Below are 17,302 nucleotides of genomic sequence, written 5' to 3'. Positions count from 1 at the left end.
GCGTGCATTGGCTGCGGCGCACTACTCGAAAGCTGCTTCGTGGTCGCTGCTTATCGCGCGTGTGTTGGGTGTGCATGGTTTCCTCTTCCTGAGCGCCAGTGCATCGGTCTTTTGTCTGGCCCATTGCCGCTTTTGCGGTCTGATGGGCAGCCTGATATACAATGCCTCCGTTGGTCTGTGGGAGGGGGGACGTGTGTGTAGTGTGTGTGTGTGTGTGTGTGTGTATGCATACCCGTGCATCTCTAGCCATCAACTCTTTTTCGTTTCAGTGTCTATGCAGCTGCTCGACACCGATGACGTGGAGGAGCACCCCAACGGGGTGTCTCAGGGTCTAGTACGCCCCAAATGTGTGTGAGAGAGGCTAGGCAGCCCCACTTATCTCTGCCAATGCCCAATCGCTTCACGTGGTGACAGGGTCAGGTCCTGGATGGCGCTGCGTTGGAGCGACCGGCGACGGTGAGCACTCTTGTGCCATCCATATGACAGGCAGAGTGCCAACCTGACTTGGACGCATCCCACCCCTGGCCCTCACGCTGCCCACTAGTGTGGGGGAGCCTGAGTGCCACCGCGCGGGGGATGCACCACGTGGCGACCGGCATGATGCGAGCGGCTATGAGGCAACCTGGGAGATGTGGGGTGGGTGCAGCACGAGGCAGGGGCCGTGCTCTCCGATGGCTGGGTCGGCACACTGCTGTTTTCACGTCTGCTTGTAGCCGCTTTGCACCACGCGATGTAGGGCCTGTGACAGGGCCGCGGGAGCGGTGGTGCACCGCTTGATCTCGTGCTTCGTGGCAGCGAACGGGCACGTCGAATATGAAACGAAAACAAAACAGAGAAGCGCTGCTGTGTGAGAGGGAAAAGGTACACACAGCTAAACATCATAAAGGTAGACAGGATTCGAAGTAAAAATGCCTCCGAGACAGCGTCACGATAGAGTGGACGCACAGCAGCGCCGGCTCGATTCGTCAGCGAAGAAGTGTGCGGCGGCGACGCGCACGCTTCTTCAGATGAGTGCACTGGACGTGTTGCTGTCCCTCTTCTTGTGGTCAGAGAAGACGGCGCGTTGCTGAATGGGACGCCACAAGGGTGCGCTGCCCATGCCATGCTTTGCCCCTCAGCTGCATTGCCCTCGTGTGCACCGTGTTCATCACCCCGCCATCTCTCCCCCGTTCCTGCCCCCTTTTCCTTTTGGCTCCCTCGGCGACCGCACGCAGACACAACAGAATCCGTTCGGCCTGGTGCATTTACATCGTCGTTCTGCCCATATGTCCCGTTTGGCGCTCTCTTCGCCTTCGGCACCGATGCGCTGCGACGTGTATGATGCACCTATTACTGCCGTTGTGTGCTCTGGCGGTCGTGGTCAGGTGTACTTTGCCGCAGGCAACACCGTTCACTGCAGTCGGACGGATTCGTTAGCCTGCGGCACATCGGCGAGCGGGCCGCAGGCCTCTTCCGCCACCGTGCGCTTTGCCACAGCGCCGCCGGGCACCACCATCAACGCAATCGACGTGGCGCACCCATCGTCGCCACTGCCAATCGTGTTCATGGGTGCGGCAGATTGCGTGCTTGCCCAATGCGGCGCAGCTGAGGATCCGTCAAGGTGCTCTTGCAGTATCGTTCTTCATGCCGACGAAGGCCGTGTCCTGCGAATCGTAGTGGATGAGCGGAGAGGTGTCGTGCGTGTGCTCACCGCCTCCAATGATTTGTTCTGCGGGACTGTGGACAGCATTGCGCAGGCGCTGGGCGCACAGGCGACCTCCAGCCACTACGACGTGTCAGCTCGCTGCGTGTTTGCACGCGTTAGCGGTCCGCGGCTAGGCGTCGTGCTCGCCGCAGATTGTCTAGTGCAGCACCCGCTCTTATCTGAGGGGCATGAAGGTGGCTCCACCGCAGTGCTGGAAGGGATGGCGTGTGCGCCATGCCGGTTGTTTTCGGCCACATACGCCGGCGAGATTGTAGAGTGGGAGGCCGAGGAGCAGGATGACTGTGCAAGAGCGGCTGGCACAGAGTCACAACAGCCGCGCGGGCCGTGTGCGCGGTCGTGCTCTGTTGTGTCCCGCGTGCAGGCCCATCCGAGCGGCTGCGCCATCTTCGCAGTTCGCGTGAAGGCGACGTATTCCATGTTGTGCGGCACTGGAGGTGCGCAGGACGACGCCACAGCGCTCGCGCGCGTGCACCTCGTTACCTGTAGTGACGATCGGTCTGTGGCGCTGTATGAGCGACGCGGTCCGATCGCGTCCAGTGGAAACCACTTGAAAAAGAGAGCAGAGCCGCAGGAAAGCGAGTGGGTGCTGCTGTGGCGTGGGAGTGGTGCTAGTTTTGCCCGCAGTCGCATTTTCGACGTCGCGCTGCACGCCGCATCGTGGCCGTATGCGACAAAGAGCCCTGAGCAGCCTTCGCGAAGCTGCATCGCGTACGTTGGCGTTGCCGGCGAGGATGGCGCCGTGCAGGTGGTCGAGGTGAACGCCAGGGAGGATGGCGACTTGGTTGCGTGGCCCTTGAGTCACCGAATTCAGTCTGACTGCCGGAGGGCTGTTGCAACGCCTCGTCTTGTACGTCTGCATCAGCACCGTGGCCACGGCGCGTATCGCGTGGCCTTCTCCACCTCCTCGCCACATTCCGTGACGCTCATCTCTGGTGGCTTCGATGGTGCGGTGTTTGCCCACACACTACCGTCCGCGCTACGGCAACAGGCATGTGACGTGGGCAGACCGGTGCAGCTGCGACCACACGACTTGATGCTGCAACCTCCGATTTTGGCGACTGCAAAGGTCTGCGACGGCATGACCATCGAACGTGAGGAGTTGCTGCAGCCAAGTCCGTCATCAAGCTCGCCGGCGAAGAAGACGGATCAGGTGCGCGCGGTGCACGTGGACGGCAATGGGCTTTTACTCGCCTGCACTAGCCGTGCCTTGTGTGTGCTGTGCGCCGATTCAGCAGCGCACAGCTGGTGGATTGCTCTGCCTACCGGCGCGTCGCGACGGCGCTGTGGAGTGGCCGGGGATGATCCCGCCTTGGACTGGGGTGTGCCAGCAGCCTTGGAGAGCGCCGTCGCACGGTGCTGCGTATCCTCTGTGAGAGGGTTGAAGTCTTCGTCCGTCGGGTGCGCCTTGGTCGGCACGACGGCTGGTGTCTTGTGCGCCGTACCGTACGGCTACACACACGCAGAACTCGGCGGCTCCTTTCCTGTGGCCTCGTTCGCGGCAGTGCACGCGAGAAAGACAGATGGGGACGCGTTACCGTCCACATCTGCTCTGCGGGCGTTTGGCAAAATCACCCAAGTCTCTGCTCTTCGCATGCACGAAGGCCGCTTCGGCGCCAGCACACACGCTTTTAGCGGTGACGACGATGCAACAGCACTCCGCTCGACTGGCGCCACCACGAGCGAGCTGGTGGTGGCGACGAATCACGTACGCGGCACCATTGTGCTCTCGAGGCTGCTGCTAACCTTGTGCCATGCGTGCGACAGTGGGGAGCGCGCTGTTGCGGTTGACTGGCCCGTTGGGCTTTGCGTGAGCGCCGTGTGGCACACGCTCATCGTCTATAGTGACTGCCCCGGACCTCTCACGACGACCTTGTCGCTGATACCGATCCACTGCGGTCGATATGATGCTGGTGAGAGCAACGACGGCTGCTGCTGCTGTCTGGAGGGTAACATGGCTCTTTCGCTCTGGCTTCTCGTTGGGGATAGGAATGGGTGCCTCTTGGGAACACGGTACGAGGCAATGAACCGCGCCCTCGAGTCGCCGGCCAATCCTCTTGATTCTCACACACTGCCCCTTGCTACCTCTCTGAAGGCGGTGGCCATGGTTCACCGCTACGTCTTTGCCGAGCACCTGCACACTGCCATTTCTGCTCTCTGTGCCGAGAACTGCAGCTCTGCGACTTCTGCCGGTGGTGCGTGCGTGTCATCGGACACTCTCATCACAGTTGCTGGAACCGGTGGTGTGCTGGAATATGTGTACCTGCATGCCTCGACCTCTTCGAACAAGGCGGAAGCGGCGGAGACGACCCCGCTGCCATCGCGTGCTAGGGAACCTTTGCGCCTTCCCTTCGAAGTCTCCTCTGTGCTCTTCGTGTCGCCGTGCCTGTGGGTGGTGCAGTGCGGCACAACTGTCTCGATCCTTTGTCGCATCCCGGGGCAGTCGTCGTGGGTGCCGGTGGGCAGCTGCGACGGGGTTCGTGCTCCACGGCTGCTAACCGCACGCGTCGTTGCCGCCTCTCCCACTCGTAGCCCAATGGCGTTCTTCGCGCACTGCTCCGACGGTCGAACCGTGGAGCGGATGATGGTGAAACCAGGCCCCAACGCACTGCTGCATCCAGCGCTTCCGCTCTGTGGTGCCCAAACGGCTCTTGTGCACGGGGTCGGCTTTCCAGGGAAGGACTACAACTGCGTGGCGTACGCACCAGCGCCACTTCACTGCCTTTTGATGGGTAATGAAGACAGCAGCGTGGCCTTGTATCCGGTTCTGGCTGCGAGTGCCGGCATGGGGGTGCCTAATGTTCATGCGTTGTTTGGCGGTCTCCTCACTCCGTTGAACGTGTGTGGTGCCCATCACTCGAACATCCTGGCAATGGCCGTGCTTCCCCGCACCGAAGCGGACGCGTTGCGGTTTGTTTCGGTGGGCGGTGGTGCCATGGTGAACTTGTGGTCCGCTGGCCTGATTTCCAGCCCCCTGCAGCTGGTGGACTGGTGGTGCGGCAGTGGTGCCCCGTCGCCGCAAAACACCGCGATATCGCCGCCGGATGGCGCTTCGTCACCTGATGGGAAGAGTAAAGGTGCGCCATGTGAGCCTCGCATCAGCAGCGCGCGCTTCCAGAGACGGCGTGAAAAGAAAGTTGTTGCGGCGTCTATGTCGCTGACGCTTACAGACCGCATCCCACGCTTTATGGCGGTGACGGCGTTGAGCTCGACGGACATCGCTGTCGGCAGCAGCGACGGAACAGTTCTCTTCTTCCGCGTACACGAAGACGGAGGCGCCGAAGGCGGATCGCCGCAGCCAACAGGAGCCACGCTGCAGCTGAGATGGCGGGGGGTGCTGAACACGGAGCGGCCGAAGCCGGTCATGTGTATAAGTAGCACACACGACGATGACCGAGACGCGTTAACACGCTCCGTAAACGTCGACCGCGCACCACGGTTGGTGGTGGCTGGCGACACAAATGGAGTGGTGTACGCAGTCGACGCCAGATCACACATTGTACGCTCACACACGCGATTGGAACAGTCGTGCGTGAATGCGATCAGCGAGCTGCAGCGGATGCTGACCGTGTCGCCATCTGATGCAGACGCGGCAAGGCACCAGTGGCGGTTCGCGGCGCTGCACGATTCTGGAGTTGTGCATTTGATGGCACTTGAGGTGGCTGCTGCGCAAGGCGGGAGCATTCGGACTGCTGAGCTGCGTCGGCTCTGCAGTGCGTCCACTGGCTTGACGGCAGGGAGGAGTGCGCATTGGCCTGCGCTGTCGCTGCCGCTTGTTGTAGTCACCGAGGAGCGCATCATCGAGTTTGATCCAGAGGCGGCGCAGCGCGGGAAATTGCGTCTTTTGCGTACGCAGCGGGTGAGTGTGCGCTGTGTGAGCGGGGCCGCTTTGGTGAGCGAGGCGTCCAGCAATAAGCGGTTGCCAACTCGATCACGAGTGGCCGTCGTTGGCCAGGGGTTCGAACTCGTTGGCTGAGGGAGAGAGAGGGAGCAGAAAATGAGGGGCCATCGGTATGGCCGATGGCACAGGTCAAGCGTCGGGTGGGTGAAGGCTGTCATTACCCCCCTGCGCCGCAGTCCGAGTACGCGGATCGGTAGCTGCAGCCCGCTTGCGTTAGCCAGCACGCGAACACACACAGATGCGCATGTTTCTGTGCTATGACTCCGTCAGCATAAATGCAACGCAAACGCGGACTCTGTCGCGTATGGTCGAGTGCGTTCTGAACTCACGACGCGTCTCGCCTGCTCGTCCACATATTCCTCTGTCTGCGGAACGTGGGGCCTCATGGTGCACACGGCGGCGACGTCCTCGACCCCAGTTAGCCACGGTATCGTCCTTTCGGCTCTTTGCTGTGACCGTGGAGGGAGTCGATGTGAATCCTTGGCCACGTGCGCAGTATGTGGGGCCCGCTGGGCCCACTTTTTTCTTCTCGGCCCGCATTTCATCTTCCCCGAAGGTTTTTAAGTGCCTCCCCTCCCTCCCCCTCCAAAAAAAAAAATTGCAGCGCTCAACGCTTTCGGTTTGCAGTGACGCGCGAGCGGGTCGGGCCCCGAATAACAAGGTGGACGACGGCAATCTGCCCATGACTTGTGTGCCTCGTCATCCATTTCCAGCGTCTCTCCCGTAAATGTCTCCCCACACCCCCTTTGTGAATCTCTTGTCTTTATTACTTTGATTTTCTCTCTCCTTTCTAATACTCCTTCTCATCACTTCATTGCGAATGTGCTGTGATGTCCTTCCTCATCGTTCGCGTGGCTGGTGCGCTTTGGACGGAGCGCTGCACTGCGTGCGATTGGCTTCACCTGATACGAGAGCGTCTCCCATGTCAGCGCTGGTGTCGCTTGTCCAACGGGCGGCTGCCATCACGAGGCCGTATAATTCACAGGATGCGCTCCTACTGATTAGGGCACTAAGCGCGCTGCGGCTTAGCCGTCCGGAGGTGAGGCTTATATGCGAGAAGGCCAGCTTCTCGCTGGCCTCCTCGACAGCGGAGGTGCCCGCAGCGGCTTTGGTAGACGCTGTGAATCGTCTCTGCACGCTCCAGTCTGCGCACCTTCCCGTCGTGCAGCGCGTTCTGTTGAAACGCTTTTGTGAACTCCAGAGCGAGTGCGGCCCACAAAGATCCTTCTACCCGACACCGACGTCATCGCTCCCCGTAGATCCGCGCACTGCTCAGAAGGCGGCGCTTGTGCTTGCCAAGCTGGGCCGCACTGCGGGGCAGGCGGAGGCTACTGAGCACGTGCTTCGGCTTCTCCATACGCTGCTGGAGCACAGGCCTGATGATGCCGGTCTGCACATCGCATACGTCGCTCTTTACGTCAACTCTTTGAGCTACACGACGCAGCTGCGATGGTGGGCGACGACGGCACCGCTCAAGCGATCCGTACAGACCCTCCAACGCAGTGTTCATTTTTTGCTCAAGAACCGACAGACACTCAAACGCGCGTCGGGCAATGTTGCATGGCAGCTGCTGCACCTGTTGCTTGTGATACCTCCCTCGACGCAGTTGGCAATGACATCGCAAGGGAGCAGTGCACATCTTCTGCACGGCCAACAAGGCGAAGGCTTTGACAGCTACTTTGCTTCCGGCGCGCTGGCGCAAAAGGTGAGCGCCGGGGCCTACGTGCAGTTCGTGCACTCCTTCGGCACAGACGTGTGCCAGTTAGACCTGCAGCGGACAGCCGCCCTCCTGAAGCCACTTGCAAGACCAAAAAAGGAGGCTGCTTCCGCAGCGCCGCACACACAAAAGCGGTTGAACGTGTACGACGCAACAAAGTTGGCGAGCGCATTGGCGGCCATGTTCTCAGTGCTTGCAACTCATCCGTCGCGTTCGGCCTCCTTTGCCGCTCTCGGAGGCCCACGGGAGCAGCATCCTAGCGCCGAAGCTTCTCAGGCAAGCCACCAAGCCTCTGTGGGCGCACATGAAGCGTGGCGCAGGGTCGTGCAGCTTTGCTTCACAATACTGTGCAACTTGGTGGAATGCGAGCAGGCGCGCCTCCGCAACACCCACGCCAACGATGACGTCCTGATGGACACGGTGGTTTCCCCGGATCGATTCCTCGTTGCAGCGCTGCTCGACAGCTACACACGGGGCTGCGTTGTCTTGCTCGAGTCTGCCGAGGCACCGAGAGGCATGCGCGACACCGCCTCGCCGTGGCCGATGCTTTCAGCCTCCATCTCTGCGCTTCTGGAATTCGTGCCGCAGCTGTCCGAGACGCCGCCGACCATGATATCGTGGATGCTGCGATCTCTTGCTTCGCTGAGGCGGCGAGGCAACGGCGCCGACGGCGATCAGCTCGAGCGCAGCGCTGCCTTTCTCCTTCGCCAGTATGTCTGCGTTCCGTCGAAGAAACGGTGCTTGCGCTCGGACGTAGAGACGCTGTACGCTTACGCGTGTCTTCTCGGCTTGAATGACGACTCTAACGCCAGCAGAAGCTACTCCACCACCACCGCAACCGTGACGACGCTCATGAAGCCACCGTCTCACCGGCTTCCACCGCTCTCTGCCCTTGATCCAATCGTTCGCGAAATCGCGTCACGCCTGCGTGCGAGCCCGTTTGCCGCCGCCGACGAGCCGCAGACGGCGAATGCGGACATGCTGCTTGCGGCACTCCTTCATCTTTACAAGAAGACGCTCTCCGCCCCAGCGGCAATGACGGACGTCTCTAAGGGGACGATGGAGCTCCTGCCGCTTCTCGATGAGTTGCAGAGCACCCTCGCCGCATACTATTGTGACAGAGTTGTGGGCACACCAAGTGTGCCGATGAAGGATGATGTGACGGTGCGCGCCGCGCGTCTGCATGTGGTGGCGGCCCTTTTGCGTAGTCCACAGTTTTCTTCTTGCCGCTCTGGCGCTGCGTTGGCGAGGGCGGCAGAGCGGACCGCCGAGCAAGTGACGATGATCGGGGCACCTGTGACCTCGTCGTCGATGTTGCGTGTTCTCGCAGTGCTGGCGCGCGGCCAACTCACTGGGGTGGCGGCCTCATTGCCCCCGACGTCCTTCGACGCCGCCCTTCTCTACACCCTGTGTCATCGGTATCAGCAATACATCAACGAGATTGTGCAGACGGGCGGGCGGCGCGAGCACGTATCCGAGGTGGTGCGCGTCTTGTGGCGCGCGCGGCAAGCCGGTGTGCAACTCGTCTTCGCGGAAGCGGCAGACCAGGACGTCCTGTTTGACGCCAGCAGTGTTGTTGAGGGCGGTAATGCTAGTCAGCTGCAGCTCTGGTTCCCTGCCAGCCTGTGCCGCCTTGAGCACCTCACCTGCTGTGCCGCAGTCGATCTGTTGCAGCTTATCGCGGAGTCGCAGCTGAGAAGTCCAGCACTGGTGCAACTCCAGCCTCACACTGTCCTTCACCTGCGCATGACACTTTTTGAGCAGTTGACGGTGACTGCGGATGTGGAGTGCATCACACGACTCCTGCAGTCGAACGCGACGGCAGCGGTCTCGCAGGTGCTCTTGCCGGAAAAGGAAGATTTGCTTTGTGTGGTGCGCTGTGTAGATGTGTGTGTGTCCAGTCTACTAGACTCTGCGCTGAAGGGGACAAGTGAGGAAGCTGCCAAGACATCCCGACACGGCAACCTTCGAGAGCAGGCGGGTAGATTTCTTCACGCTCTCGTCGAGTCGCAGTTGCTGATCCGCGTTCCCGAGATCGTCTCGAGCGCGGAGGGTGGCGGGCTGCGACGGCGGATGCTGGAACTCGCGCTGTACCTGGAGACCAGCGCGCGCGAAGCAGACGCGATCGCAGTGCTCAAGATGAGACTCTTTTGCAGTGAAGTTCTGTGAAGTAAAAGCCGCGGCGAACGTCGAAAGCAGGCGTGTGTGTGTGTGTGGGTGTGCGTCTTGGACGCGTGCTTGCCTCCACCGGCGACGAGGCGCGCTCTCCCTTCGACAAAGAACGAATGGAACGACTTGGGCAGCGTGCTGGTGCGAGCCAGCTCCTCGTCTTGGAGAGGCGGATACGCGACGGCCGGGTAGCGGCGGTTAAGGCCGCCAAGAATGTCACCAGTGATGTGCGCCCGATGCGTCCATCTTTTACGTGAATCTCTGATAAATCGAGAGAATTCTTCGGTCGCCGCACAGACGCGAATAGGGTACACATCCACAAGTGGCAGACGTCGTACCAGCATGATACACACCACATCAACACAACCTGCAGCGTGCTCTCTCATGGTTGTGGGTCGCGAGTGCAAGCACTGCGGGTCCTTTCTTCACCCCTGTCTCTCAGTATCCTCAATCGTGGTCTCTCGATGCCCATGCCTCTCACGACAATCTCGAGACTTCATCCCTTTTCTTTTTCGACTCTTTTCTTTGCCTGTTACCCCCCTCCCCCCCCCACCACCACCACCGCACATACGCCGGCGTGTGGCGCGCTGCTCACCCTTGATGTGTGTGCCACGCCTCTGCTCTGAAATAGGATGCAACGCACCCGCAGGTGTGCACTTGTGCCTCTCTCTGCGTGCGTGGTGTGTACGCGCATTGACACACACACACACAGGAAAGCGTCAGCCACACAGATGGACGACGTGAAGAGGGGCGATGATCTCTCAACTCCCCGCGCGCTGGTATCATCGACCACCGAGCTACACCCCGGCGGTGTTGCGAGCAGAGATGACGACGACATGTCAGAGCTAGTACCGCTTCTTCAGCGCAGCCGCTCACAGAGATTTCCTCCGCCGTCTTTTGCGCTCGCCCCCGCGGTGCCGCTGCCTCTGTGGCAGCGTGTGGCCCTTTCCTCTCTGCAGTCGCGTGAGGCGTCGCTCCTGTCGCAGCGCAAGTTCAAGCACATTCGCCAATTCCTCGTCCGAGACCTCGGCCGTTACCACGTGGAGCTTCAAGAGCGCGCGGAGAAGCAGCGCCAACAGCAGCGCGAGGCGCGAGTGCGCGCTGGCGAGCGCGTTGCGGCCGGCGTGCGCAGGTACTGGTCCAGGCGTGGCGACGCGTACCAGCAGCTGGCAACGGTGGAGTTCGACGTGATGAAGCACCAGCACGACCGCCGCAAGCAGGAGGACCTGCTGCGCGAGACGGAGGAGCTGACGCGAAAGCTCCTCGAGAGTATTTTCAGCGCCGCCCGCAAACAGCCAGCCTCCGCGTCTGTAACGGCCGTGGAAAGTCGGGTCGCTGCCTGCAGTGCTAATGGAGTGCACGACCGCTCCCCCGACGCGCCTCCGTGGGAGAGTACGCTGCCCGTGTTCCCGGTGACCGCGCCGGCACACGCGTCCTTCTGGGACAAGGTCGGCGACGACGACGCCGCCCCGATCGAGGCGGCGCTTTCGCTGCTGGACACAGAAGGCGGACAGCGACCGCTGCGGCACTATCAGCGCTCCGCCCTGCGATGGATGGTTCACCTGTACGAAAACAACCTCAACGGCATCCTCGCTGACGAGATGGGGCTGGGCAAGACAGTGCAGACCATCGCGCTCCTCTGCTACTTCGCCGAATACCGCAATGACTGGGGACCGCACCTGATTGTGGTGCCGACGACTGTCGTGCTGAACTGGAAGGCGGAGCTGGAGCGGTGGTCACCGGGGCTCAAGGTGCTTACGTACATCGGGTCCACCAAGGAGCGCCACCAGCTGCGCAAAGGGTGGACAAGCGAGGACGCCTTTCACGTGTGTGTGACTTCGTACAACTTGGTCGTGCAGGACCGTAAGGTGTTTCGCCGCCGTCCGTGGGGGTTTCTCGTCCTCGACGAAGCCCATCACGTCAAGAACTTCATGAGCCTCAAGTGGCAGTCGCTCTTTGATCTGCAGGCAGAGTACCGCCTATTGCTAACCGGCACCCCGCTGCAAAACTCGATCATGGAGCTCTGGTCCCTCTTCCACTTCCTGCTCCCCTTCGCCTCGGCGTTTCGCTCCAACGCGGAGTTCAAGGAATGGTTCAGCAATCCGATGGACGAGATGATAACGGGACGGTCGACGCTGAATGAAGCCATCGTGCGGCGTCTGCAGGCCCTTATTCGGCCATTCATGCTGCGGCGGCTCAAGAAGGATGTTGAGACGCAACTGCCTACCAAGACGGAGAAGGTCGTACTCTGCCACCTCTCACGTCGTCAGCGTTCCCTGTACGACGACTACATGCAACTCGCCGAAACACGGCAAAAGCTGCGTGGTGGCGGCGGCGCTGGCGGCGTGCTGAGCGTGCTACTGGCGCTGCGCAAGGTGTGCGACCACCCCGACCTCTTCGAGGAGCGACCCACGACCTCTCCACTGGTTCTCAGCCACGATGCCGTCGTTGAACAGCGGGTGCCGCGTAAGGCACTCCTCCTCGACAACGATGACCGAGGTCGATGGCGTTTTCCGCGTTTCCACGTGCTTGATGTCAATGACGATGGCGGCAGGGTGAACAGCACGCAAGGGCAGACAGAGGTGTCAGGCTCGGACTGGGCGGTCTGCGAGCGTGATTGCCGATCAGATCTGTTTCTCTCTGGCACTGGAGCACCCGTGCCGTGGTGGCTCTTTCTCACTCACGTCGAGCGACCTGATGCGCCGTCGGAGGATGCAATGGCGTCGTTTGCGAAGCGCTTCAGCCCCACCTTCCTCGAAGGACCGATAGGGCGCCGGCGCGAGTCGTCAGCGGATGCTTCGCAACTGTGCAACTGCAGCGCTGCCCTGAAAGCGGCCTTTGTTAGCGTCTTAGCACAGGCCAGACAACAGTGCCGCTCGCGGCACCACCACACCAAGGCCGCGCAGTGGCAGCGCTACCACGCTATTCAGACGGCGCGGAACACGTATGTGCCACCTACGTGCCGGCTGTCGCTTCGGCAAACCGTCTTAGCGCAGCGGCACCCGTCTCTCTGCCCCTCCATCGCCGTGCGCGCCGCTGCCCTCCTTCCTGTGCTCGAGCGAGTGTGCGTGTATGTCCCGGCAGTGGTGGCGGCGCACCCGCCGAAGCTGCAGTGGTCGCTTCCGATTCCTCACCCTGGACCGTTCGAGACTCTCAGCCGTGAAGGGTGCGCGCCTCTGATCGGAGCCGTCGCCAAGGCTCAGGATGCCGCTCAGTGCGGCCGCGTGGCGCCTCGGCGACGATACGATGCCGCCTTCTTCCTGCAGGAGATGTGGCCCATACAGGTGCGGCGCAGCTTTCTTTTCCCCGACAAGCGTCTCCTCATCCACGACTGCGGCAAACTGCAGTTTCTCGAAACAGCGCTGAAGAAGATGCGGGACGACGGGCACCGCATGCTCATTTTTACCCAGTTTGTGCACATGCTGAACATCCTGGAGCGTTTTCTTGCCTTGATCGGGGTCGTGTACACGCGCCTGGATGGCTCCACCAAGGCGGAGCTGCGGCAGCAGTACGTCGACCGCTTCAACGCCGACCCGCGCATCACGTGCATGATTCTCTCCACGCGCTCTGGTGGCATTGGCCTCAACCTCACCGGCGCCGACACCGTCATCTTCTACGACAGCGACTGGAACCCAACCATGGATCTACAGGCACAGGACCGATGCCACCGGATCGGGCAGACCCGCCCGGTCACCATCTACCGCCTCATCAGCGAGCACACCGTCGAGGAGAGCATCCTGGAGAAGGCGCGAGAGCGAAAGAAACTGAACAACGTCGTCATTCGGGGCGGCCAATTCCACACGATCGCTGGAGTGAGCGAGCAGTACGGCGACAGCGCCGCCGCCTTCGCTGCACTTTCGAACCCGGTGAACCTGCGCAGCTTCTTTCACGACCTCGATGAGGACGCCACGGTGGCATCCGCGGCCTCTGCGGCTCCCATCGATGCCAGTGACAGCGCTGGTGCAGCGTCATCGCCACTGGACGTTCTTGAGGCGATGGCAGACGTCGAGGATGCGGAGGATCGCGCCGCGGGCCAAGAGCTGCAGCGCGAGATCGCCGCCCATGCCGCGGAAGAGGCGGAGGGGGGCGGCGACGATGACGCCAGCGGACTGCCTCACCAGGGCGGCACCTTGTACAGCTCTTCTGAAAGAGAAAAGGAGCTTGACCTGTCTGCTGCGTGTGTCGTCAACGACGACGCCAAGTGGCAGACGCGGCTGCCGAACTCGTTTCTTGATGCGCTGTTGTGGCCGTCCACCCGCCTCGGCAGCGGCGCAGCCCTCCACGGCAGCGAGGGCAGCTCCGTGGACTCTGTGTCCTCCGCCCCAAGCTCGTCCGCCGCTGCGCTTCTTTTCGCGGTGCGGAAACGACAGCGCGAGATCGCCACCAAGGCGCACGCCCCTGTGGATCAGTTTCTTGCCTTTCAGTACGCACGTTGCCACCGCGCAGACGCCGAAGAAAGGTATAACGCGTTGCTGTTGTCGTACAAGGCGCACATGAACGAGAACGTTGGTGACGATGCCGACCTCGAGAAGGCGCGCATGGGCCTCTTTCAGCCGCGATTCCGTGTGGAGTACCGGCTAGGCTCCTGACGGATGGGCGAGACAACACCAGGGCCCACGCGTTGCCCCGGCGCCTCTGCGCATCTCGTACAACCCGCACGGGCAGAAAGCGGCATCCGTTTTAAGCGTCTCTCTCTTCTCTCCGCTGCAGCGTGGCTGGATCGTCTTCGTGCCTCAGTGGCGCCCCTTGCTGCTCTGCCTCACGCTCGCCGCCGCGCCATGGACGCGAAGTCGACGATGCGCGGAGAGAAATGTCTCTAAGAGGCCAAAAAGCAAACTGGAAGGAGAAGCAAGCATCAATACACGACTTGGCGTCCAGGGAGGCGCCGACACGGACGTTAAGGCACACATGGCAGCTAGCACAACACCTGTGTGAATTCCCTGTAGGGTACCCAAGCGTTCGTATGCCGACTCACTCGTGGACGTCTGCGCGGCAGCGTGACACCGATATTGCCACCGCGCCGAAAAGGTAGTGACCACACCGTGTCTCCATCTCTTGCTCTGCCTCACTCGACGTGTTGATGCTCCTGCTGCATGTGGCCCCCGCGAGAGCGTCTCTCTCTCTTTCCCTCCCTTTTGCTGCCTCGCCCTGAGCGTACCGCACCGCTCCCTCTCTCTCTCATACACACACACACACACACTCACACTCAGGCACACCGCAAAGAAACGCTTAAACCACGTTGGCGAGGGAGCAAAATCGGCGACACACTCGAAAACACGCAAGCAAGACAAACAAGCGACCAAGGTCTTGGCGTCAACGCCGCTCGTGCGCCGCTGTAGTCACGGACTCATCGACTGCGAATACTAACCCACAGCACAGGAAAAAAAAACAAAGGAAAAGGATGACGCAGTACTTCGACGTCAGGAATCCGGCCACGGGTGCGGTGGTGGGCAAGTACATGCAGCAGCAGGCATCCGATATTGCAAAGGCTGTCTCGAATGCACGGGTAGCGCAGAAGGCGTGGGCTCAGCTCACGTACGACCAGCGAGCGGTGCACCTGAAGAAGATGAAAGCCTTTCTCGCCGCCAACGCCGAGCGCGCGACCGACGTGATCGTGTCTTGCAGCGGTAAGACTCGCCAGGACGCGCTCGCGACGGAGGTGCTCCCAGGAGTCCTGGCGTGTGACTGGTATGCCAAGAACACCAAGAAGGTGCTGGCGCCGCAAAAGCTGCCGGTCGGCTCCATTTTATTTGCCAACAAGTCGAACGCGATCCACTACGAGCCGGTGGGCGTCGTCGGCATCATCTCTCCGTGGAACTACCCCTTCTCCATCCCGTTCGGTGAGGTACTGATGGGGCTGATGGCTGGCAATGCGGTACTGCTGAAGGTGGCTACGAACTCCACCCCTGTTGGCTGCTTCATCGAAGAAGTGGTGCAGGCGGGGGAGTTGCCGGTGGGACTGTTTCAACATCTCGTCGTCAGCGGCGCCGAGGCCGGCCGGGCGCTGCTGGAGGCTGGCATCAGCAAGCTCTTCTTCACTGGCAGCGTCGGCGTTGGCAAGAAGCTCATGGCCGAGGCGGCCAAGACGCTGACCCCGGTGTCCCTGGAACTCGGCGGCAACGACCCGATGTTGGTACTCAAGGACGCCTCGATCGAGCGTGCCGTAAACTGCGCTTGCTGGGGTGGCTATCAGAACGCCGGCCAGAGCTGCGGCGGCGTGGAGCGCATCTACGTGGACGAGTCCATCTACCCCGAGTTCCTTGCCCAGCTGAAGGCAAAGACAGAGGCGCTGCGCCATGGCCCGGACACCGGCACCTTTGATGTGGATATGGGCTGCATCACAACCAAGGGTCAGTACGAAACGATTGCTGCGCAGGTGAAAGAGGCGCTGGCGCAGGGCGCTACGATTGAGGCGCAGAGCCGCCCTAGCGCGAACTGCCCAAAGGACGGTCTCTTCTACCCAGCCACGGTCCTCAGCGGCTGCACGCCATCGATGAGAATCATGAAGGAAGAGACTTTCGGCCCGATCCTCCCCGTGGTACCCTTCAAGACGGAGGAGGAGGGCATTCAGATGGCGAACGACTGCACCATGGCCCTCACGAGCAGTGTGCACTCTCGCAACATGAAACATGCCAAGGAGGTGGCGATGCGGCTGGAGAGCGGCGTGGTCACCATCAACGATCACCTCTACTCGCACGGAATGTCGGAAGCGCCGTGGGGTGGGTGGAAGGAGAGCGGAATCGGCCGTACGCACGGCTACCTGGGGTTGAAGGAGATGGTGAATGCAAAGTGCATCAACTCGGATTTGATGCCCTCCGGGTTGCTGCCCCGCAATCTCTGGTGGTACCCGTTCACCCACGAAACAGACGCAATGCTCCGCAACGTGCTGTCTTTTGCCGCCTCCACGAGCATCTGCAAGATGCTGTCGAGCCTGTGGTACATCATTACGCACTGCAGGTATATGTTCCGTCCATGGGAGATCAAGAGCACGCCGAAGTGAACATCCCCGCAGCACGCGCACACACTCTACCATGAAAGGCGTGGCGGATGAGGAAAGAGCCCAAACATACACACACCGAGACCACTCGGCAGGAAGGCTGTTATGAGGCATCGACAGCGACCCGAACACCGCACACGTGCAGGTTTCGGATGAATTGTCTTCTTTTTTTTTCTCTCATTCTTCGATTTCATTCTCTTTCTCTGATGACCCGGGCCACATAAGCGCGCGGTATCCGGGCCCGGTACCTACGCTTTGTAGGGAAGCCAGAAAGCCTGCCGCCTGCCCTCAGGCGTGCCTGGCGGTCTCTTGGTGTCGACTGGCAGGGCTTGGTTGGCGCTGTGCGGAGGAGACTTATTGTCATGATCACGGCTGTGCCAGCTTGCCAGGTAGCATGCCGAGGACTCAGTGCGTATTGGAGAACAAAAGGCACACCGCTCAGCTCCACCGCGCATGTGTGCGAGGCGTACGGTACCTCCGACATTCCGACCCGGTGGGCTGATGTATGAGGGCACGGGTGCCGGAAGCATGGCATACGGCCGGGTTGCAGGGGCTCAGAAGGGCTCTCACCGGAGGCTGGCGGACTTGTTCCTCGAGCTCATCCGGCACGCGCCTGGACCACCACCACCACCACCTCTGTTACCCCGCAGGGCAGACGCCACCGCCACCGCCCTCGAGCAGAGCCCTGTGACACCGACCGCGCAGCACGTACCGGAGGAAGGGATGGGCAGGTGCTGCTGGGCGCGTGGCGCGGTTCGGCGGCAGGGCGGCTCGTTCTCGGCGACCAGGAGATGTCGCCGCCGTGCGGCCAGAGGG

General features: G+C 61.3%; 4 protein-coding genes across 4 annotated transcripts; all 4 read left to right on the top strand.

Moving 5' to 3' along the window:
• Nucleotides 1–1,070: 1,070 nt before the first annotated feature.
• On the top strand, nt 1,071–5,678 carry LMJF_36_5210 (conserved hypothetical protein; the record flags this gene model as incomplete). Its single annotated transcript, XM_001687055.1, has 1 exon — nt 1,071–5,678. One exon carries the CDS (start codon nt 1,071–1,073, stop codon nt 5,676–5,678), a length of 4,608 nt encoding a protein of 1,535 aa, XP_001687107.1.
• Nucleotides 5,679–6,423: 745 nt separating this feature from the next.
• On the top strand, nt 6,424–9,489 carry LMJF_36_5200 (conserved hypothetical protein; the record flags this gene model as incomplete). Its single annotated transcript, XM_001687054.1, has 1 exon — nt 6,424–9,489. One exon carries the CDS (start codon nt 6,424–6,426, stop codon nt 9,487–9,489), a length of 3,066 nt encoding a protein of 1,021 aa, XP_001687106.1.
• A 731-nt stretch (nt 9,490–10,220) lies between these two features.
• Nucleotides 10,221–14,078, top strand: LMJF_36_5190 (putative helicase; the record flags this gene model as incomplete). Its single annotated transcript, XM_001687053.1, has 1 exon — nt 10,221–14,078. The coding sequence occupies one exon, from the start codon at nt 10,221–10,223 to the stop codon at nt 14,076–14,078; it is 3,858 nt and encodes a 1,285-aa protein (XP_001687105.1).
• An 812-nt stretch (nt 14,079–14,890) lies between these two features.
• LMJF_36_5180 (putative aldehyde dehydrogenase) lies at nt 14,891–16,489 on the top strand (the record flags this gene model as incomplete). The annotated part of the gene is made up of 1 exon (XM_001687052.1): nt 14,891–16,489. One exon carries the CDS (start codon nt 14,891–14,893, stop codon nt 16,487–16,489), a length of 1,599 nt encoding a protein of 532 aa, XP_001687104.1.
• Nucleotides 16,490–17,302: the final 813 nt, after the last annotated feature.

The sequence above is a fragment of the Leishmania major genome, chromosome 36 (genome assembly GCF_000002725.2).
Source record: "Leishmania major strain Friedlin complete genome, chromosome 36".
NCBI classification, from domain to species: domain Eukaryota; phylum Euglenozoa; class Kinetoplastea; order Trypanosomatida; family Trypanosomatidae; genus Leishmania; species Leishmania major.
The sequence above is the reverse complement of the archived record's forward strand: the minus strand, read 5'-3'. Positions and strand labels throughout refer to the sequence as shown.